We start from the raw sequence: 21,684 nt of genomic DNA, 5'->3' as shown, positions 1-21,684 counted from the left end.
CTGAAAGGAACTCACCGCTTTGTTTGCAGATGGTCTCATTATAAATAGATTGTTGACATCGAACTGTATCCACACATTTAATTCTGCAAGAGTCTACAAAGAGAAACATATACTTCACATATACAGTAACATAAAGCACACTGATAAAACATATTTACTATATTATGTATATTTTATTTCTCTTTGGAATTACTATTTGGAGTTTATTAAATGTATAGCTAGTAGCTGAAACTATGAAGGATGGTTAAAAAAGTGCTTCCAGATTGAGAGAGAGAGAGAGAGAGAGAGAGAGAGATTCTTTATTCCTCCACAATGGGAAATGTGTTTGTCACAGTAGCAGCAACTTACATAGAAGACACAAAAAAGACACACAAAAAATATCACACATTCAAAATACTTAATATATAAAACAAAACTCAATACATACAAAACAGCAGAGTGCATTAATTTAGGAAATTAAACATTGAAAAAAGTGCAAAAGTTCAATGTATGTACAACAAAAGCGGCACTAAGGCTTTTGATGTTGAGTCTTTTTTTAAGGGTTGTTTTTTTTTCAGACTGAATTGTAAAAGAAAGTTATTTACCTGGCATTAAAAAATTGAAATTTTCACAGGACTCTATATTGACCAAAACAAATCATCAAATTAGAACGTTTGTTTTACAGTTTTAAAGAACCACTAATGCACGCACACACACACACACACACACACACACACACACACACACACACACACACACACACACACACACACACACACACACACACACACACACACACACACACACACACACACACACACACACACACACACACACAACTTTCCTCTCTCCTCATCTGCCCTCTGCAATCATTAATAAATACAGTAAAGGTGAATAGAATGTTGTTTATTGTTGCTCTCAACATCAAAGAATGGGGAAAAAAAGTTTGTAATATCACCATGGTGAACAAATAATGTGGAGATACACTGCTTCCCTTCCAGGACATACAGACGCTCTGCAAGTTGGGTGTACTCTTTTGAGACGTGCAGCATACGATAACCATTAGATTCCTCCATTTGAGGGAATATATTCCCAAATTTTTCTGTTTATTAAAACCAGAAACACAGTTCGATCATTATTTTTGTTGAAACGTCAACGCAAATATAAATTCAATATTCTTAGTGTCATAAGTTGGTTGTACTCACCTGGTCTCTCCGTGTTATTCTTCAGAAATAGGATGCAGTCGTGTGCTGCAGAGAGGTAAAGAATGCAGTAATTTTAAGTCACGCAGAAACTAAGTAAGAGCAAAAAGGATCAGTCTACTTTAATAACAGCTTATCATTGATCTACATGTACGAGTCAGATGGACGCCATGCTTAAGATATATTGGTATTTTATCATTTTAAAAACATAAATAAAGCTGTAAAGTTGCACCTTTGCTCCTAGACTTAGTTTTGTTCCCAATCAACAGCTACTGTAATTAAAAGGTTGAAACTCACTCCCATTCCATTGATTCTCTGTAGAGATGAAGCCGCTGAAGTTATCAGCAATAACAAAATGTGTTGTGTTCTTCAAACAACGTCGGAGGTCCTGAGCAGTATCAATTTTTCCACCGGCTAAAATACCTTAATAAATGAGATAACAAGTTAAACCAAATTACTATTAACTATTCTTCACACAATATGTTGACACATTATATTAAACATAATAGATCTTCGGGAAAAAAAGTAATTCCTTATGAGAATAATGCAATATGATATGTAGATATGCAATATAGGTATAGATGCAGTATGTTACTAGACTACTAGAGGTTACTAGATGTTATTATTTGGAGATTTTGATTACTTACAAACAGGATAAATCCACAGAAGGCCCACAAACAAAACCCAAGTGGTCCAGTTCATGTTGTGTTGATGGCAATAATTCTCTGTCAGGACGCGTGATCTATTCCCTGCTTCATATAATGATTCGCAGGTTTAATTCTGAAGTACGTTTCACACAGTTTATCAGCCAAAAGTATGTCAACTCTTACCTTTCTGTGGTTGGAGTGGCGTTGAAGCACTGAGGAGGAACAACTGAACCCTTTGGACACTGCATATGTTGCCTCACTGACTTTGCATAGCTGCCCGCTGACAGAATTTTGTTTTGCAAATAGACGGCTCCAGGAAATATACAAAATAACCAAAACTAATTTTTGTTTTGATGAATATCCAATAAGGACAAAACAGAATTCAAGAAATGAATGATGGCTGTGACGCACAGTAGATGGGGGGAAATCATCATTGTTAGCGTAAAGTAAAAATGTATGAATTGGCCTTTTATTTACTCTTTACCTTGTCCTTCAAACACATCCTCAAGAATATATCTTACAAGGGTTGTGTTAATGTGCTCATGAGTTCTTTTCTCATGTTTATAATGTAAAGTAAATGGTAATTGTTCCAGAGAAAAGTATAATCACTGGAAAATATTTAAATTATAATCTTTACACTCAGTTTTAATTGCATTTGGAAAGGGTTTTTTCTGAAAGTAAAATAAGCTAAACTTACTAAACACGAAACAAATAATAAAGTACAAATTGGGCCAAATAAAGTAATTCATCTATTTCACATTAAAATTCTGTCAGCAAATCAATGACAAGCATCCTACAGCTCAAATACATACAAATGATGTCATCGCTTTGAAACAAGTTGTGCCAAATGTTCCAAAAAATGAAATAGCAATGAAAGCAATTTATAAGGAATGGGCTGATACACAATACATGAATACACAATACATGACAACAACACAAAGACAACAAACTGCTAAAAGTCGTACCAAATAACCAAAGCAACAGTTAAAAGGTGCTAAAATCAACATATTTTGTATTTATTTTTTAATTCAGGAAGTCACTGCTCCTTAACTAAAAATAGTCTATGTGTAACCTGGGAAGCTACAGTAGTCTACTAATCAAACAATTAGTTACATTTTGTTCGCCTCCATTGCATCAGGGTGGATAGACCGACATGTATGTAAAAAAAACCTGTGCAAAATAAAGCTTCAACCACCTGGATGGTAATATGTCAAATAAGAATGTATGGTGCGTGCCCTTTTGTACTTTGGGTGAACTGACCCTTGAATGAAGTAACGACGTGTCCAGCTTTGTCCAGCAGAGGGCAGCATCGGGGATTTGCTGTTCTCTGTCAACTAGACTGAAGAAGAGCATGGCGGAAGAAGACTCAACAGTCACCCTGCAGTGTGAATACACGACATTGATCGACAGTGAGTAAACCGCACAACAGCAGTAGACAATTGGAAAACAAGGTAATACACGACAACTGTTACAGTGGTCTTTTATAAATCAAACGGTATTGTTTCAAAGACGTTAGGCACAAAATCAACGCTGCCAAGAGGACTGTAAACAGTTCTCTGGTCAACGCCAGACTCCTATTTGATATCTTACAGTTTAATGTTGACCAGGTATTTACACCCCAAGTGCAGCACAAGACATTTACTGCAAGGTATTTTATGAATTGACCAAAGCTTACTCGTCACTTCGGCATAACGTTCCTGACGAACTTTTAATGAAATGTTATCTTTATGCAATTTGCTTGTCGTGGTCATAGTGTTTAACCTGCAGACGCTTGTCTGAAAGCCGCGTGGTGAACATGAAAACGAGAAAATGTGTTGCACTTCCAAAAGTAAATCAATAAGTAAATATATCCTAGTGGACTCTGAAGGTTTAAAAATGTCTTATTTGTGGCGTGTGCTGTGACAATTTAGGAAGGGCCCAACTTTAATTGGACGATGTTTCAATGGGGGCGGGTCTTATGTCACAAATGTATGAACTGGCTGCTGATACAAACAAGATGCTTCTGATGATGCAGAAATGATATTTAAGTCAACATCTATTTGGAGGTGTGTGTAATTTCAGGCTTACCTAGCACGTAAAGTACGAAAGGAAATGCATAACTAAGTCATATTTTTAATTCAGGTTTACGCCAAAAGGTGACCAACTTGCATGTGCCTATAAGGCGTTACTTAAAATACCTGCAGAGGCCAGAGAAAACAAAGAGAAAGCAGGCTAATAATGGTTGTATATGTGTCATATACATGACAAACATTCACCTCTTAGTTATGGCCTTTTTGTGATGTATGCATATTTTCATAATCAAATATGGAACCTTAATTGTTACCTCTCTTTGAAAAAAGAAATCTAGAATATGTCAGCAGGTTGTGTGAGATGGATGCTGAGCCATACAGCGAGAGCTGTGTATGGTGGCAGTCGAGGCTACTGGACAGCAGCATCAAGATTTACCACACCCGGTGAGAGATCAAATGTCATTGCTTCCTCCTGGAGATGGTCTCCATTCTCCACAGCTGTAGACGATACAGAACAGACTCTCACACCAAAGAAGAAAAACAAGCATGATCCCAAAGCTCATGCCACAATCAGCGCTGTTGGCCGTAAGATCCCACACCGGCAGATACAGGTGATAAGTGAGACAGGCGAGAACCTGGGTACCAAGCACCGTGCAGATGTGATCAAAATCATGGACGAGCGGGGCCTCAAGTTGGTGCTGCTCAGTGAAAGCAAAGATCCCCCCATCTACCGGCTGATGAGCGGCACACAGATCCACGAAGAGCAGATGAAACTGAGGGAGAAGCAGAAAGCAAAAGCAGGTATGTGGTTTCCTGGCAGGGACCCAAAATAGGTTTTTAGTGTAATTCAGTGTTTCCCAGCCTGGGGGGTTATAAGATGTTTATGAAGTTAGGAAGACCAAAAGATGATATTTCTCAGATCTTTGCTTTTTACTTAGTAAATACCAGGATGTTTTACTTCCTCTGGGCTCTCGAAACATATACAAGAAGGCAATTCGAGAAGGTAGAAACATAGCTTATAATGATATGTAAACTGAAGGGTCACAGATAGACGTTCTCTCATTTTAAAGGGTCACAAGGCCCAAAATGTTGGCAAGCAATGTTGTAATAGACATACAGCACAACCTTGACAAGTAGTCTTTGGTTCTGATGAAGAAGTATTGATTCAACGATTTCCAAATAGGATCTACACAAAATATTTCTTAAAACGAGGCTCTAACCTTTTGAAATAACGCTTTACCTGCAACCTGGCAGTTACATCTGGGTGCCTTCAGTATTCAACAGATCTCTACAGAAAGTAAACCATGTTGTTCACACAGTCCAATGTGATGAAACTCATGTATTCTCTCCACAGCCCCCATGCAGGTGAAAGAGCTCACCTTTACATCCGTCATCGGAGATCACGATCTGGCCACCAAGATGAAACAAGTGGAGAGTTGGCTGGAGAAGAAGAACCATGTTAGAATTACTCTGCGATCAGGACGCAGGGGACCTGCAGTCGACCTGGTGAGGAGAGACAATAGATTGGAACAATGAAGACTCCAGAAGGAGAAAAATTAGCTCTTGCGCTCAACTCTTTTCATCTATCCTACTTTAATGTTTTTTTAATCCCAACATTTTTTTGTTGTTCTTCCACAGGACACAACTCTGGAGCAGATAGTGCAACAAATGGAGGTGATGGTCGGATTTGTTTCTAAACCCAAAGTCATACGTGACGGTCAAGCAGCCATGTGCATCCTCCGACCGCCTTCAGCCAAGGAGCTAAAACAGAAGAATCAGGATGCAGCTCCGCAGACTGACGACTCAACTTCCAGTTTCACTGAGACCGAAACACCTGCCCCTCCTGTTAGCAACACAGACACAACAGAAGGGACTATACAGCAGTAATCTGCTGGAAATAAAAACATTCTGATAACTAATTAAAGTCTGTGCCTAAATGTTACAGTTTGGTGGAGATTCCTTCATCTGCCTCCATTCGTCGTGTATTGCGTTAAGGATTCGATACAATAACGCATCCAGCCAAAGGGAATAACCGTCAGCCCTCTGAAAGAGTCACAGGTAGCCGAGCTACTCTGAGACCTGGGCCGTGTCTACTACCGAACACTTGCGCACTTGGAGCACTGACTTTCAGTGCTTAGGGCGCCACACTGACTAGTAGAATTCGGTGCACTGAAAAGTACCCGGATGGCGCGCTGCAAACGGTCAAAGAATTCAGTGTAAAACGATGGACACTACTCGCACTAAACGGGCGCCATCTTGGCTACGTAGCGGAAGAGGAGGAGCCGTTTCCGCCAGCTTGTCATTAATTTATTTATATCCTTCTGCCGCGATTGTGGGCGTGTCTCAGTTTCCACTTTGGTTGGAGAAAGAGGTAACACAAGGGACAAAAATAGGGTAAGAAGTGCGTTCATTTTATCAGTTTTAGTTTCGCGGGTATCGCGAGCAGATTTGCGGACGTCACTTCCGGCTTAATTTCGCGGGTGCCGCGAACAGATTTGTGTCTGTCACTTCCGCCAATTGGTGAACGTAAGTGCTCCATTTGATACAGCGCTTATCAGCGACAAGTGCTCTGTATTGAAGTGTACTTCGTAAAGTGTTCGGTAGTAGACACGGCCCAACATGTTATGCAAAAGAAGAGTGAAGTGTTAAATGTTTATTGCCCCATATTTATATTCTGCATTCACTTCTACATTTGCACAAACTAACTGGTCAGCTAGTTAGCTTTTGCTCTCATTACCTCAGGCTATAGTTATCTAGTGATCTTCTGCCAATAGATCCATAGATCCACACGGGCCCTTGTCCTGTCTGCTAATGTAACATGAACGGACCAGATGTTTGTGACTAGATGGGTTTTGAGTCTTCATGTGACGATTGTACACAAAATGTGATGAATGTGTTTTGTTTTAGGTTGACGGCACAGGACAAGTGGATTTCATAGATTTTGTTGACCTACTTGTGACCATTTCAGACCAGCTAGATGATGATGATGATAATGATGATCTCCTAATACTAATACTAATAATAATCAGTTGAAACATATTTAGATCATCAGTGAAATATACGTTTTATACATGGGATGAAGATATCAAACCAGCACAAACGCATTTCTTTCTCTGCTTTATTTGAGATTCAGCTTGAAGTTTTTTTGGTAAAAAAAAAAAAAAAATTAAATAAAAGCAATTTTGGCATACAGGTACATTCATTTCTCACAGATAAGTGTGTTGCTTGACTGATGTGCCACTTTCACACTTTATCAACACATTTTCTCTAACTGTTGAGATACACTGTCTTGGAACTTTTTTTTTTCTTTTTCTTTTTTTTTTGAAAACTAGAGTCATACTTTTTTCTATACATAAAAAATAAACCAAAAAGAGCGAACTTAAAAGCATAAAATCCCCAAAAATAAAATCTTTCCTAGATTGTGTTTACAAAATTGAGATCGAAAGCAGCTTAACTAGCCTGCATGGACAGCATTTGTCAATAAGCCTCGAGTACTTTGTAGGAGGAGAACGGTTTCACAAAGTGATAGTCCAGGTTGCCGCAGTGAGGGCACTGCTGGACGTTGCTGTACTCCGAGAAGTACTGCATCCCGACTCGGACGTCCACCACCGGCTTTCCGCAGTGCTTGCAGTTGAGACGAGCCTGAGGAGACACAGGGAGGTCGCAGGTCACTTCAGAGGACGTTGAATTAATGCCGTACAAGATTTGGCTGTGGAAGTTCAGAACGTGTGACAAAAAAACCATCTCGACCCAAAGCTCCACTCTGTTCTGAGCTCTCAACTGCAGCTCACGGTGCTCGTCAGCTCTGGTGAAGCAGCGATGACCCGAGTTGCACTAGCTGTTGCTAAGTTCAGACTCAGCCTGAAGCTTTTACCAACTTTATGTGCACTGTCTGTATGGCTGGAGCCAAAACTAAAAGCAAGACAGAATTGAACCTGACTATTCTAATTTAGTCGGATCTATAATTCACGATTCTTTTGTACAAAGCAAATTTGATATCTAGTGTGCTGCATAGTCTCATTTGAGAACCTCAACAACTATTTTAGTGTTCGTACCTTTATGTACGTATGGCAGAGCAACCACAACACTCAGCAAGTCGTTTCTGGTCCAATATTCACTCTCTTCTGCCTCTTTTGTTGCTCTCTCAATGCTCCACTCTGTTCACCAGCTCGTGTTAAACTGAGTTTGTCTGCCGTTTGGCGACGAGTGTGTAGTGTACAGTTTTTGCCTGCTGTGGGTTGATGAGAGACTGAACCGAAACTGAGAAGTTGCAGGCCAGAAAACCCAAAACAATGAGCTGAAAGACATGAACAAGATCATTCTCTTGCTTCGCCACTACGAGTGACGCCTCAAATTTCACATTTAATTTAGTCCATTGTCATTAACATGTGCAAATTCACAATAGGAGGTCATAACGCGTGACCTCCATGCCAAATTTCCGCCTCCTCGGGCAAAATCTGTGGGTGGGGAAATGTTTGTGGACCGACTGACCGCCGTTAGTGCAGCTTAACTTGTGGTGGTGGATGAAGCGAGAGCATTGGAGAGTACCACTGTTTCCCTGGCCATTTACCCGAAGACACGTGTGATAGTAGTCAGAGAAATCCGTTTCTACCTGGCAACACGGGGAAGCAGCCAGTATATCGTAGGTGTACATTGTGCCCAGTTGGTGCCAGCTCCCGTCCCAGCGTGACTTGCACTTGATGCAGACAATCTTGTGGACGCCTTCTAGACAGTCCACACAGATGGCGTAGAGGTGCATCAACCTGCCTGTTAGCAATAAAGAAGTACAGTTTAAAGAACAACAAGACGGGTCATCGGATAATCAACCAGGAAAATAGAAAAATAACAAACTCCGGATTGCCCTCATGGCTCATTGTCACGCTTCTACAGTGCATGCGAGAAGAATAACAGGTTGATGTCATATTGTATGGAGACCGGAGACTAAGCTAATGAAGTGATCGCATCCTCAAAGATCCTCCACCTGGCAGGTACCAACATGAAACCTTCCTGGCTCTGTATAATTTATGTGTGAATGCCAAACGAGCCCCTCAAAATCAGCGTGTTACTTTTTAAATCTATGCTACCCAACAAGAGCCTTGAACCTATTTGAAGCTATGGAGCAAATGCAATGCAGCTTACCTTCCAACTCCCATGGAAACACAAATGCATTCAGAACCAATCACACAGAGAGTCACCATTTTGTTTGGTGAACATGTAAAAATACGTCCCTGCAAAGTTTCTCATTAAAAAACAAGGCAAAATGAAGCTCTTCTGCCTCGTAAGGCCGAGCAGGTCTTGGCTATAAGCAAACAGATTTTAATGACACCTCAGTGTTTAACTGCCCGGCACGGTTCACGTCTCTTTAGCCAACATTTATATTCGGCCTGACACAAAGCATGAAAAACAGAATAAATAATCCTTTCATATTGATGCATATCAAGCCCCATATCAAAGCTTGTTGGCCAAAACATCAAAGGAGCTTCATGCGGCCGGCCTGCTAATTCACATTCATGTGGGAAAACCTTTATGTCTATATTCACAATGTGGACTGAGCTTATTGATGGATTAACCAGTTTGTAATTTCTCTTTGTAGGAAAGAAAGCAATAATACAACAATACAAATTGAACATAACGTAAAGAGCTTCAACATGTTTTATATAATTCACAAATGGTAATTTTAGTTTTCTGTGAGGTTTTACAGGCTGAATGCTAACGTCAGCATCATCTCCTTAGTTTAGCATTTTATATTCGCTGATTAGCTCTAAACTCAAAGTTGAGGTGAGGCTGATGGAAATACAATTTTGCATATATTTGTTCATGAAACTAAGTATAGGACGAATTTAAATAGTGAACCAATGGGGTACAGTAAAAGAATCATAAATGTTATTACAATTCATTCTCTGGGAACCAAACATGCCTGTAGCTAATTTTAAGGCAATCCATACAAGTAGCATTTGAGAAATTCAACCTCATGGTTGTTCAAGAGAAAAAGTCAGAGGTTCATAGGAGTCGGTAGGAATTATCCTCTGGGCACTATGAACGTCGGACCACATCTTTTAGAGACTCTTGTTGCAGTTAGGATCAGTAAAAGGAGGCAGAGGAACCTGCTTTTGGGGTATATTGAGAGTTTGAGCAAATATGACAAAAGGTTATTCTTATTATCTGTAGCTTGAAGTGTTTGTATCAACCGCCGTGCTCTTGAAACCGGGCCTGACCTTGAAGGTGGCAGGGGACGTCGTACTCAATCTCGTCGTGACGTGAAGGGCTGAGGAACAGAGTCCCGTCCACCAAAGGAAACTGTTCAAACACAGGCAGCGCTCGGTGGCACAGCGCACAGTTGACCACGTTTCTCTGGCTCGCGCTGAGGGCTGACAGGATGAACCTACAGGACAACACGGGCGGAAACAACAACTTCAGCTCCGCTGCACTGAATGGTCCTCTGGCAGATTTACGTGACATTTCTTCTGGTTTCATCACAGTTGTCTTCATAAACAACAGAATCAATCCAGCCAGTAGTTTTGTCTGTGTGCCAACCTTTGAGGCTGAAACTGGTGACGTTGTGAAGGTTAGATTAATAACATGTGGAGGTCTCACACCGTGAGAGATTAAGGTGATTAACAGCAGAATAATATTAAGTATTCTTTCATATGTGTTTTTCAATGAGTAGTAACTAAAGAAGCTATTACATGGTGTCTTCACAGATCTCTATAAAAACTGAAACAGCTGCATTTAATCTTTTATAATTTGCTTATTTTTCATTTGATTGATTATATTTGTTAAATCCTCTCTATATTGCTTTTCTTTCACATCACTCATATCAATGCCTTTTATGTTTAATGTACAAGTTGAATTGTTTTGCCACTAAAATGAGCATTATAAATAAATGTTCATTGCCTTAGCAAGGCAATGAAATACATGTTCACTGCCTTTACTAATTTTGAATTCAATAATATTTTATTTCATTGTATGTGTAAAATGTGAATCAGAATGCAGTGGTTGTTTTCCTGCAATAAGTTATTTTACTAAATCACTAACATTAAAATGTATTTTACGTGGTATGTTTATCAGATATTGAACTATGTGACGAAGCAAATCTGGTTTTATAACAAAAACCACACCGCGAGAGTAAGACCACTTAACAAATGCAATGTTACGTTCTATGTCGTATTATACCGTGTAAAAGAAAGGGGAAGTGGAATAATCTTTTCATCTTATATTTTACTTTTCAAGTTAATTAGATTCAAACACATGCTCATGTGTGGTTTGGGACTGTTGGTTGGACAAAACAACTCATTTAAATATGACACCTTGTGTTGTGAAACATTGTCATCAGCATTTAGTCAGACCTCCCAGCATGCACTGCTTGACTCTCCAGAGAGTCCACTGTTGTGTAGTTTGAAGAAAACCTCTATAAGGAGAACCCGCTGTGTGTCTTTATTCCATGTAGAGTTCAGTCATAGTTGATTTATTTTCATAATAATGAAAACAATTTGAGCCATGGTGAAGGCTGGAATCAATCTCAGACTTTTTCCCACTTCAACTTTCGTGCAACAGAAACTCCAGAAGCAGCAGCCAAACACGTCTTACCCTTCATAACTGACTTGTAACCTGAGAAATGCAACATAAAGCAAGTCTGATTGTAACTAAAAAGTTATTGACTCCACTTAACATCTCTCATCGGTCAAACGTGTTTATTCGTATCCAGTGAACTTAACTCCACCAGTTATATTTAACCAACTCATGAGGCATCGCTGAACTGAATACTGAACATCAGCTCAGTTAACTCACATTTTGAGGCAGAAAGGAAACATGTTTTGCGGTGTACCTGCGCAGCTCTTCCCCCTGGCCCGCCTGGGCATCGTCCTCCATGCGGACGTGGTAGGTGTTGAGTTTATGTCGAGGGACGTGGGTGAGCAGCTCCGAGAGGTCCAGCCTCCTCAGGAACTGCACCGGGTGAGAGTGCGCGCCGTCACCCGCGCCGCCGGTGGTGAGCCGGTGGTGGAGCGGGAGGGCGAAGGACAGCGGCAGGGGGATCCCAGACCCGGGGTCGAGGTGAGCTCCTCCGCCGCCGGAAGCGCCCATCGAGCAGCCGCGACCGAGCGCTCCCGCGACCAACAGGTGTTTCCTCTGCGCGTCCATGTGGACGGCTGATTTGAAGAACTCCCCCAGCTGACGGGAACCTCGCAACCCCGCCCCTCCAGCTGCCGCTCCGAGGATAGCAGTGGGGGAAAAGGGGAAACCAGCTGGGGGAGACTGCCCCGGGGAGTCACATGGCGACTTCTGAGGAGGCCCCAGAGAAAAGAGTCCTCCTGTCGGGAGTCCTCCTGCTGCTCCTCGCTCAGTAGAGTTCTGACGGTCCATTGATTGCCTCCGAGGTAAGTCCTGACTAGAAGCCCGGAGGGGTAGTTTACCTCCTCCTAAACCCGCCGCCCCTGGTAGCTTGCTTCTCTTGGGCTCGTCAAAAAGCCCGTCCCCGGGCCCTGCAGACCCCCCACTGGACCCGTTCCTGCTCCTCTCCGTGGGCTTCTTCTTGCGATCGTCGTGCACACGTTTCACCTGATACCAGTCGGTGTCTTTCTTCAGGTGGCCCTGGCCGCAGCGGCAAGAGCAGAACCTGAACGCCAGGTCGTAGCCCTTCTTGGTCCACATGTTCTGCCTGCACTGCTTCTCGTTCCAGGACCGCGCGCGGCCGATGCAGTTGAACTGGACGAGGATGGAGCTCTCCCACTCGTAGAAGCACTGCAGGTGCATCCAGTTGCCGTAAGGGCAGAGCTCGCTGTTGCAGACCACGCGCTGGTAGTCGTCCTTCTCCAGGTCGATGGGACGAGCGAAGCTGCAGCCGAGAGGGGTCGCACACTGGCCCTCTGGATGAGTGGAGACCGGAGGGGGTTAGTTAGTTGTGTTCTCATTACACAGAATTTATTCAAGTCATACATGTGTAATATCTCGCTGAGTCTATGCCACATTGTCCATTCAAGGTTAATTACTTTTTTGATTAAGCATTTGAATAAATTGTGGGTGGAAAAAATGAGTAGCCTCTTGAAAGGGCCAATTTTCTCAGTCCAAATCCCAAATGTTTTTAAATTCATGGCTCAGCTCGTGATTATTTTTTTATGATCAAATAATATGCCTCTTACTTTTTTGATCAATCATAAAATTGCTTGGTCTAATTAGTAAACATCAAAAAATAGATTCAAAACATGTCCCTGCTGACGTCTTCAATTATCCAAAAAAAACAAAGATAATCAACTTCCAATAACATCAGACAGATACATTATTTCATTAAAGAAGCTACAACCATTAAATGTTTTTGAAATGTGTTGTTTTGTCCGAGACAACGGAACCATTAAAGCAATCTCTCCATCATAAGTTTCATATCAACAACACAACATGGGGTGAACATTATGAAATTCAACTAGGCCATCCAAGCCTGTGAGCGTCTCTTTTCAAGCTCTGCCAACTATCAAGTCTGGATGTGACTCAAGTAAATGTGGGCACTCATTCTCTACGAGAAATAGCTGTGTGTGTGTGTGTGTGTGTGTGTGTGTGTGTGTGTGTGTGTACCTTTTCCGGTACAGTCATTGTCAGCACTTTTCTTTCACCCTCTAAAGCCAACAAAGTGGGGGAAAACATTTAGCCCTGTGCATTAAGTGGATAAAACTGATTAAGTTCCACATTGAGTTCTGCTTTAAATACTGTAACTTATTGCTTTGACAGAAAACCCCACAACCTCAGTTATTTATTTATTTTTTTAATTTTACTGACTTTACTGTCCTGAAAAGAAAAGAAATAAAACATATCATTTTTGGGCTGCAGATATAGACTCATCTGATGATTATTTACGTGGTTAATCGATTAATTTGGGGAAATATAATGAAAGAAAATATTTTTTTTTAAATGGGAGGTGTATTCCAATAGCTTATTGTGTCCTTTCCACACCCAAAGATAATTCAGTATAGTACACTTAACGCCTCTAAAATATAAATATTCATTTAACTGTGGTGCATTTATGCCTTTCTACAGCAATATCGTTTATAAATCTATATTAAAAGTGTAACAACAATGTGATAAAGTGACTCAGAAGACCACCAAGATCTAAAGTGCAAGAACCTGCTCATGTTCTGAGGTTCAAATCCAGGTCTGTTGGAGTCAAGCAGCGGGTCAGCTTTTCTTTTTAGCTGCTGTGAGTCTGGGGGAAGTTGAACTCAGTGCGCAGACAAGTGGTGAGTTGTCAGTATTACCCTTTGGGAAAGGCCACAACCAAAAACTGTGGAGACAAGGTGCACTTCAGGAAGAGAAAGCTGAGGCCCGACACCAAACGTATAACAGGCATTACTAACGCTCAAAGAAGCACTGCATTAAGACTCACTGGGTCCATATATGTCAACAAAGAGTACCATTTCCATGTGATACGAGTTAATTTCCAAGAAGAGCTCGAGACGCCAAATTCCATTAATAAATCCGACAATTTAAAGGTATTTTGCGTTTCGGGTGCTATTCAAACATGTAAAAACAAGACTAAAAGACTATTTACGAAAACACACACACTGCTCTTCAATTCTGCAAACAACAGACACACAAACCAACACCTGTTTTAGGAATATCGCAACTTCTTTGCCTGCTGTTCCCGCAATCCTCTTGCACCAAAACAACCACAGTTGCCCATCTCGTTGCACAAACCCAGGTTGCAATGAAACTGGCTACTTGCTGGCTAACATACACACAACGAACAAACACAATCCACTCAATTCACACGAGGCCTCGAGTCGTGATCGACCATTACAGCCTGTGCGTGCAGACAATCAAATAACCATTAAAACAATACATTTGGCAGTAGAAGTTTGGCACAGTGCAGCTCTGCACTTGGAAAGAAGTGGCGCGAGAGGTAAGACCGTTTTGCAACGCCGCCGCGCATGCATGTCACAGTCGCACACACGAGACAGCGAGCTTCCCCCTGGCAGGAAGGCAGCATCACTAAACTTCTACATCTGTGTCCGCTTCCTCTCTTACCACTTGAGCGCTCGTGTCTGGGCGCAGCAGCCGCCGCGGCCGCGCCTCCTGTTGCGGCGGCGCAGGCTCCATTTTCCTGCTCATCCCCGCTGCTGTTCGTGCGTTTGCTTTTCTTTCCCTTGTTGTTCTTCTGGTTGGGCATTGTACAGGATTCGGACGTCAGTGTTATTTTCGACCTCTGTCAACGGCTGCTGTCAACGCTGTCTGACATTTCTGTGGACTCCATTTCTGCAGTGGTGCTTTTTTGTTGTTGTTGCAGTGCTTTCTCTTTGTGTTGTTGTTGTTATTGGTGTCCTCGTGGATGACAGGCAGGGTTTAATGCAGCTATGACTGCAGCAGTTATACAATATAAGCTGCTATAACCTTTAAGAACGAAGGCGTGTCCGTCTCTTGTTTTGATTCCTGCTTTGCCGTTTTCTTCTACCCCTGACGTCACGGGACCACGCCCCCCAAACTGGCCGTCAACGATTGATGCTGCTTTTAGGTCCTGTGGGAAAGCTCGGACTTTATGACTTCAAAAGTAAATTGAATTCTGAATTAAAATCTTTAATAATTTAATTTTGTTTACCAGTGATAGAAGAAAGTTAATAGGACGACATCTCTTGACACAGGGATATATATATATACAATTGTATTTTTTGTTTGTTGAAAAATCATGCACGCATTACCTGTCAACATTATATGCCATACAAATATTATATTATAGTCCTATATATTTAACTCCTGCATTATTGTATGTCGATGTGTATGTCTTTGATTTATCTTTTTACTTGCTGTAAACATTACATTTCATTATTATTGTATGAGCATTGCTGGAGTGCTTCGAATGACTGCTTCATGCTGAAAAAATTGCATTATGCTTGAAAAGAAAAAGTCCCCTGTAAGCTTCTGATATGATACATTGTATCATTGGATGGTTAGCTAAATACCATTTTACTATTGTGAAGTAGAGATAATTAAGGCTGCTTTATCTACTGTTGTAAGTCTTTAGAAATGCTTAATATTCTATGAAAGCCATAATAGGTATTGAATGTAAAATTTGAATTAGCAACAGTCACGACAGCTGTCAGATCAATATAATGAAGTAAAAAGTCTGAACATGTACACCAAAACTGTATTCAACCATAGTACTTTTTTGTCTCTTTTCCATCACATACAACAAATGATCTACCATAGTATATGGGTAAAATATAATCCCACTGCACTTGAATACAGCAGCAGCCTCAGTTTTGAGATTAGAAGTTGAGAAGAAACACGTATCACATAACTGTGGGGCAGCATCACTGTCTTATTTAGCCATTACGACAGCACACATTTCATCAGCCCAGCGGTGATCCCAAAAAAAATCCCTCAAGGTAACAGGAGCTTTGCAGCAGAACAGTACTTAAAACATGTAGAATTTACATGTGTAATGATCAATGGCTTTTCAAATTAACCAAATGTTTGAACACCAGAGTAAATGAAAAGTATGACAAGACAAAGGAAAAAAGAAAAGAATTCTCCTGGAAATGTTCAGGCCGTTCCTACATCTTACAAGACTCATGCCTGTGAAAAGGGACAAAACAACCACAAAAAAACACACCACAAAGAGACACAAAACACACCACAAAGCAGGTTAAAGGCTTCAAGTGTTTTATTCCTCTGTGTTTATTCCGCAGTAACAGAACCCTTTATTCTTTCAGGAATGTGTTATTGCCAATACAAAAAGACAGTAATGACGCACATCACGCAGGAAGCCAACAACTTCACAGAAATGGCTTGAGGTATTGGCAAAGCTCTGATCACATCTTTCTCCACTTGGTAAGTGTTAACTTGTGCTGTAATTTGCATGTATGATCAGCGTACTCCAGAGCAACGCACAGCAGGACAATTCAAAATGACAGTGATGCAAGCAGCATGTTTCTTCCCAACTCTTGCTTTTCTCCAATATTTCCATACCGTTTCCTAAGCCTACATTGTTTTGTATTCCAATGATTACATTTTGTTTTCAAGGCTACATTTCAGCTTCATTCATAATCAGCATACAATTTTGCTCATTCAGTTTTCCTGATTTATACATTTCTTTTATCCACTAATGCTGTTTAGAGCACAATCTCCTATTGGGTTTAGAAAAACAAAAAAATACATAATTCAAGTCAAGCTGAAACAAAACAGCCAACACCTGAGCATGAAAACAAAATGCTAGGTTGATACAACAGCAGTGAGCGTGAAATGGTTCTCATAAAACTTGCAGATGAGGCGTGGTTATTGTGATATGAATACTGAAATTATGCAGGTGAGCACAACCGCCGCCAAGTATGACGTGTTACATTCAGGACAAATATCTGGAGATTGTTGGTCTTTCAGGTGATTATCCAAGACGATGGCGCAGAGCCAGGTACGCGATTGGCTGTTTCTTTGGTCTGACTGAGTGAACACCCAATCACGTAGCTGTATCTGCCCTGCAGAATCCTCACTGTTGAACAGTAGGATTTTGAAAATATAAATTAAATAAAAAGGGGCATTTTGACAAAACAACTGAGGTTAAATTCAAATGTACCTCAAATACTATTGGGAAAAATGAATCATGAGTGCCAGATTTTCATTATTTCAAAAAAATCAATTGGATTATTTCACAAATTCATGTCCCATTACATATTTTGTCAGCATTTATATTATATATTAATTTTGGGCCTCCATATAAAGCTGGGAATGCTTGTGGAAACCAGGCAAATTGATTGCACCTGATCTGCAAGTATTACATTATTTGAGCTACAGTACAGAACAAAGAATGGTCAAATAAAATTGAAAAAAAATAACTAATAAAACTATAAATGCACATCTTCTGTCACAAATAAGACACCTCATTTCAGCTACAGGACATTTAAACATATTTTGGTTCTTTCGATTTGGTCCTGAGAAACACACCAAATTTATCTTTTGCATCTGGCACCAATCACCCTGTAATTATTATACACTAATAGAAATTGCACAAGAAATACATTCGCCATTTGCTCATCAACTGTTTCTTACAAAAGGCAAGTTTTGTTTCGCAGGAAAAAGTCTTTTGACCACATGTAAAAAGATGGAATAAAAACTACTCTCGTAGATTGCATCGAGTACAAAAAGGTGGAAAAGTCTGTCTTGAAATGCACTTGTCTTTGTAGTTTCTATGAAGGAATTGTTCTTGTATTTCCAAAAGCACTGGTCTAAGAAGGTCTTTTTACAAAGTTCACAAGAGGTAGTAGAAATGGCTCATGTAAACAATAAATGGAACGATATTTTGGTGACACTGTTGGTGGAAACACTGCATTTTTCTTAAAGCTGACAAAATCCAATATTTAGTTATTTATAAACTGGATTAAATGTTAAAAAAAAAACACATTATATGCTTTGTTGGTATTGATGTCTTAGCTCCCGTTGCCACTTGAGGCTGATAAAGGGATTTTTTTTTTTTTGCAGCTTTCAGAAAAAGTATCCATTACAAACAATATGTCAAGGTCTGAGTGCTCGAATTAAAAATGTAAAGAAGTCAATGCCTTGCTCCGCGTGTCCTTCATTCCGACACTGATATTATCAAGAGAGGCATTTGGTTGTGAAAGCCACCTTAAACTGTAAATTCTTCAATAATTAACAAAAGAAAATGAGTTTTAATGTGTTACACAGATAACTACATTCCTGATTTGTGCGTTTATAGTCTTAGAAGTGTATCAAAATCACATTTCAGACCCGTGGTTGATAACAGCAGCGCCTGAGACGGAGAGAAACACATATTTTCCTTATTGTCTGAAACCATAAATGTAGCTGTTGTTTAGTCCCTGAAACCTAAAATATTCTCAAATTACTTTTTGTGATACTGTTTGGCAAAGTGAAATCAAATTAAATCATATGCAGACATGCCGGCCGGGCCCGTACGGTTTAATCTAATCTGGTCAAACTCAAATACTGAGCCCTGCACATGACGGAAGATGACTGAAAACAGAAGCTCAGTGACAAGCCGGTCGACGGCAGAAGCTCGGTATTTTTGAGGAATCAGTAAGTTGCGAGAAGACCGTCTGATACCAACTTTGGTCTTATTCCTCGAGCAGGATGACGTCAACATTATCATGGACGCCCTGCAGCAGCAACTCGCCCTCGAAATTGATCACCTTTCTCTTCTTTGCGGCCCTCAGGGTGCCCACCAACGCCTCGAAGATGTTGGCACAGCGGTCGTCATTAAATAGGACTCCAAACTTCACGCTGGTTTGACCATTAGCATCTGGTATAAGAGACAGATTGATTAATTAATGCCAAATGGGACAGATTATTATCTAAAAAGTAATAATGACTTGAACATTCATGTATTATGCTATAATCTTTCCCCAGGTAAGCCCCAGCCACCCATTTTATCTTGAGTCACCCAATTCAAGTAGTTCAGGTGAAAACACATAAAGAGTACGACTAATGGTGTCTTAAGGTATTGATATATAATATAATTATTATTATAGATTTATTTAATTAATTGTTTAGACTACAAAATGTCAGAAAACTGTTGAAAGGGCATTCTCTTCAAATTATCCAGAACCCAAAGATATTTAATTTACAATTTCAAAAAATGAAGGAAAAACACTGAGAAAAGCAGCACATCTGAACCAGCTGCAAGTTTTAATATTTTACCTAGCGCTCGTAAACATTATTAAAGAGTTTATTGGAGACAAAAGGGCTCGTGAGCTTGTCGTTTGTCTGTTTGTGTTGCCATCACGAGGAGCAGTGAGCTGGAACTATACTGCTCAACATCACATGATTGCATGTTTACGGTTCATTAGAATAAAGGCATGAACCACTTCAAAACTGTTCAGCTTTGAAACACATCCTCCAAAACACAATCGTAGCACAAACTCACTTTTACTGCCGAGTCGATTAATCTCCTCCACCAACATTTCTACTTCATGGTTGATATTCATTGTTGCTGAAAGGGAAAACAAGACAAATATAGCAATGAAATGAAACTTTTGCTTGAACTTAATCCACTTATTTTCTGAAAAGCATGAATTACTCAATGTCCGGATACATAACCCTCTCTTTACAGGATTAGACCACTAAACCAAACTCCATTCAGAAATGTGTCATTTTAATTTATTGTTGCTTTAAATAAACAGTGCCTTATAACTCTTTAATACAAATCCATCTCTCAATGTGGAATACGTTTAATCCATCAATCAACTCTTATAAATCTCTCTCTCATATATATATATATATATATATATATATATATATATATATATATATATATAGAAACAATAAAAAGTCTTCACCAAAAAGGGGAAAGTTATACCCCCCAAAAGAAGAACAATCTTGATTTTGCTTAGCCTCATCATTATATTTGGTTAGTGCCAAATTTGACAGATTAGAGAAATGAGTTCGGAGCTAAACGTATCGTGTTCTAGGAAAGCGATTGACATAAACAATACATTAATAAAAATGCAATTGTAGTCATTTAAACACAAAACCCCAGCATCTGCCATGCCTTTAAAGTAACATCAGCCTGGAGATCAAACAGAACAAGCTTCAACGTGAACAGGGCGGCGATCATGAATGCGGAAATGAGTGGATTAGCACTCCAGCTAGCTACCTTGAGCACAAATCCTCACTGTAACTCATTCATCCTCAGTGATGTGCAGTCATTCTCAAGTGCGGGTTGATGTTTACAGTTCAAATGCGTATTTCATGACGTCAGGTACAATACAAAGTGTTGAAATGAGCATCAGTTATGAGCTCGCCGGTAACGTTAGCTTCTAACGTTCAACAAATGATCTCGTGAGGGAGGACGGAGCAGTTTCAGACAGCGAGACGGACGCAACGAGTGGTGGCAAAACGATGTCTTCACAGTAAACACACAACCACATGAAATGTTACATTAACATGTATATATATATTTACCTTTAATTTCGTCTGGACTTCTAATGAGATGACGGACGGCTTTCTAATGAATAGGCTCCGGTGGATTTTGATGATGCGTTCAGGGTCTGCGCGGAAACCTCCCCTTTATTCTCGGTGCAAAGAAATCCGAGATTTATCCGTCTTCTTCTTTAATGTAATGGAGGAATACAAACCAACCTTTAAGGTGCAACACCAATGCTTTGTGGCAGTTTTTTAAACTAATAATAGTAAAAACATAATAATTATGACCGATAATGAGTCTTCCATAACTTCAGCTATAATAGAAAGTATTAGAATAAGCATCTCAGTAAATACAAAACCATATTAAATGTTACAATAACGTTGATATAATCACAATTCACTTTATGTTGGACTGGAGAGAAACATACTTTTAATTTTCTGTATGTTTGCACAAATGGAAGAATTGACAATAAAGCTGACTTTGACATTGAACTATATAATTACCTTTTATCTAATCTTGATTCTAATAACATAACAATTGACTGACACAAGCAAGTGAGTTCAGGATATGTCCAAATGGTAAGAGACCCAGGGTAGACCCAGAACATGAGAAATGATATAGACAGCGCCTGTCAAGACCTGGAAAAAGTTGCTTGGTAGATGTTCTGGTAAAAACCTGCTGAGCCTGCTAGGCCTGCTGCTGCTGCGACCTGGCCACAGAAAAGCAATTTCTGCTGCAACGTTCAGACAGTAGCATCAGAATGTGTCGTAAACAACTTGAAAGCATTGATCCATCCAAATCGTATGGTGTGGGGGATACTTTATTGGCAGCAATTTTGGGCACCAATTGAGCATTGTGTAAATGCCACAACCTATTAAAAATGTAAACAATTCAGCACTGCATCAAAAACATTTGCAAAACCGCCAGCCTTATCAGTGAACCCGATCATCATCCATCATCATGGATCCGATATAAAG

The 21,684-nt window shown here is 40.2% G+C and overlaps 3 protein-coding genes and 1 long non-coding RNA gene across 5 annotated transcripts; 1 reads left to right on the top strand and 3 right to left on the bottom strand.

The window, feature by feature from the left end:
• Positions 1-1,472: 1,472 nt before the first annotated feature.
• On the bottom strand, positions 1,473-6,057 carry LOC137785528 (uncharacterized). Its single transcript, XR_011077512.1, has 3 exons — positions 5,217-6,057; positions 1,829-4,610; positions 1,473-1,604 (listed from the first exon to the last, which is right to left on the bottom strand). It is a non-coding gene; the product is annotated as an uncharacterized lncRNA (long non-coding RNA).
• Positions 3,171-7,023, top strand: mtif3 (mitochondrial translational initiation factor 3). 2 transcript variants are annotated; one of them, XM_068576845.1, is made up of 4 exons: positions 3,171-3,279; positions 4,168-4,638; positions 5,192-5,343; positions 5,476-7,023. In XM_068576845.1, exons 2-4 carry the CDS (start codon positions 4,179-4,181, stop codon positions 5,722-5,724), a joined length of 861 nt encoding a protein of 286 aa, XP_068432946.1. In that variant the 5' UTR covers positions 3,171-3,279; positions 4,168-4,178; the 3' UTR covers positions 5,725-7,023. The 2 variants fall into 2 exon arrangements, with proteins under 2 accessions (XP_068432946.1, XP_068432947.1); XM_068576846.1 differs by having other exon boundaries at positions 3,180-3,237.
• On the bottom strand, positions 6,942-15,259 carry heca (hdc homolog, cell cycle regulator). Its single transcript, XM_068576843.1, has 5 exons — positions 14,848-15,259; positions 11,663-12,701; positions 10,053-10,219; positions 8,450-8,604; positions 6,942-7,479 (listed from the first exon to the last, which is right to left on the bottom strand). Exons 1-5 carry the CDS (start codon positions 14,987-14,989, stop codon positions 7,315-7,317), a joined length of 1,668 nt encoding a protein of 555 aa, XP_068432944.1. The 5' UTR covers positions 14,990-15,259; the 3' UTR covers positions 6,942-7,314.
• Positions 15,260-18,710: 3,451 nt separating this feature from the next.
• abracl (ABRA C-terminal like) lies at positions 18,711-20,823 on the bottom strand. Its single transcript, XM_068576495.1, has 3 exons — positions 20,746-20,823; positions 19,709-19,774; positions 18,711-19,084 (listed from the first exon to the last, which is right to left on the bottom strand). The coding sequence occupies exons 2-3, from the start codon at positions 19,767-19,769 to the stop codon at positions 18,900-18,902; spliced, it is 246 nt and encodes an 81-aa protein (XP_068432596.1). The 5' UTR covers positions 19,770-19,774; positions 20,746-20,823; the 3' UTR covers positions 18,711-18,899.
• Between the last annotated feature and the right edge of the window lie 861 nt (positions 20,824-21,684).

This window comes from Clinocottus analis, unplaced genomic scaffold (assembly GCF_023055335.1).
Source record: "Clinocottus analis isolate CAN_PGR_092001 unplaced genomic scaffold, fCliAna1.0.p SCAF_15, whole genome shotgun sequence".
Classification (NCBI taxonomy): Eukaryota; Metazoa; Chordata; class Actinopteri; order Perciformes; family Cottidae; genus Clinocottus; species Clinocottus analis.
Note: the sequence above shows the minus strand (reverse complement) of the source record. Positions and strands in the feature narration are given on the sequence as shown.

What these genes read in the sequence shown, in the direction of transcription:
- mtif3 (XM_068576845.1), top strand. Translation starts at nt 4,179, where the DNA reads ATGTCAGCAGGTTGTGTGAGATGGATGCTGAGCCATACAGCGAGAGCT. An exon ending in GAAGCAGAAAGCAAAAGCAG is followed by an intron (nt 4,639 to 5,191) that starts GTATGTGGTTTC and finishes TTCTCTCCACAG; the next exon opens with CCCCCATGCAGGTGAAAGAG. An exon ending in GGGGACCTGCAGTCGACCTG is followed by an intron (nt 5,344 to 5,475) that starts GTGAGGAGAGAC and finishes GTTCTTCCACAG; the next exon opens with GACACAACTCTGGAGCAGAT.
- heca (XM_068576843.1), bottom strand. Translation starts at nt 14,989, where the DNA reads ATGCCCAACCAGAAGAACAACAAGGGAAAGAAAAGCAAACGCACGAAC. An exon ending in CAGGGGGAAGAGCTGCGCAG is followed by an intron (nt 10,220 to 11,662) that starts GTACACCGCAAA and finishes GTTGTCCTGTAG; the next exon opens with GTTCATCCTGTCAGCCCTCA. An exon ending in CGTCCCCTGCCACCTTCAAG is followed by an intron (nt 8,605 to 10,052) that starts GTCAGGCCCGGT and finishes TATTGCTAACAG; the next exon opens with GCAGGTTGATGCACCTCTAC.
- abracl (XM_068576495.1), bottom strand. Translation starts at nt 19,769, where the DNA reads ATGAATATCAACCATGAAGTAGAAATGTTGGTGGAGGAGATTAATCGA. An exon ending in TAATCGACTCGGCAGTAAAA is followed by an intron (nt 19,085 to 19,708) that starts GTGAGTTTGTGC and finishes CTCTTATACCAG; the next exon opens with ATGCTAATGGTCAAACCAGC.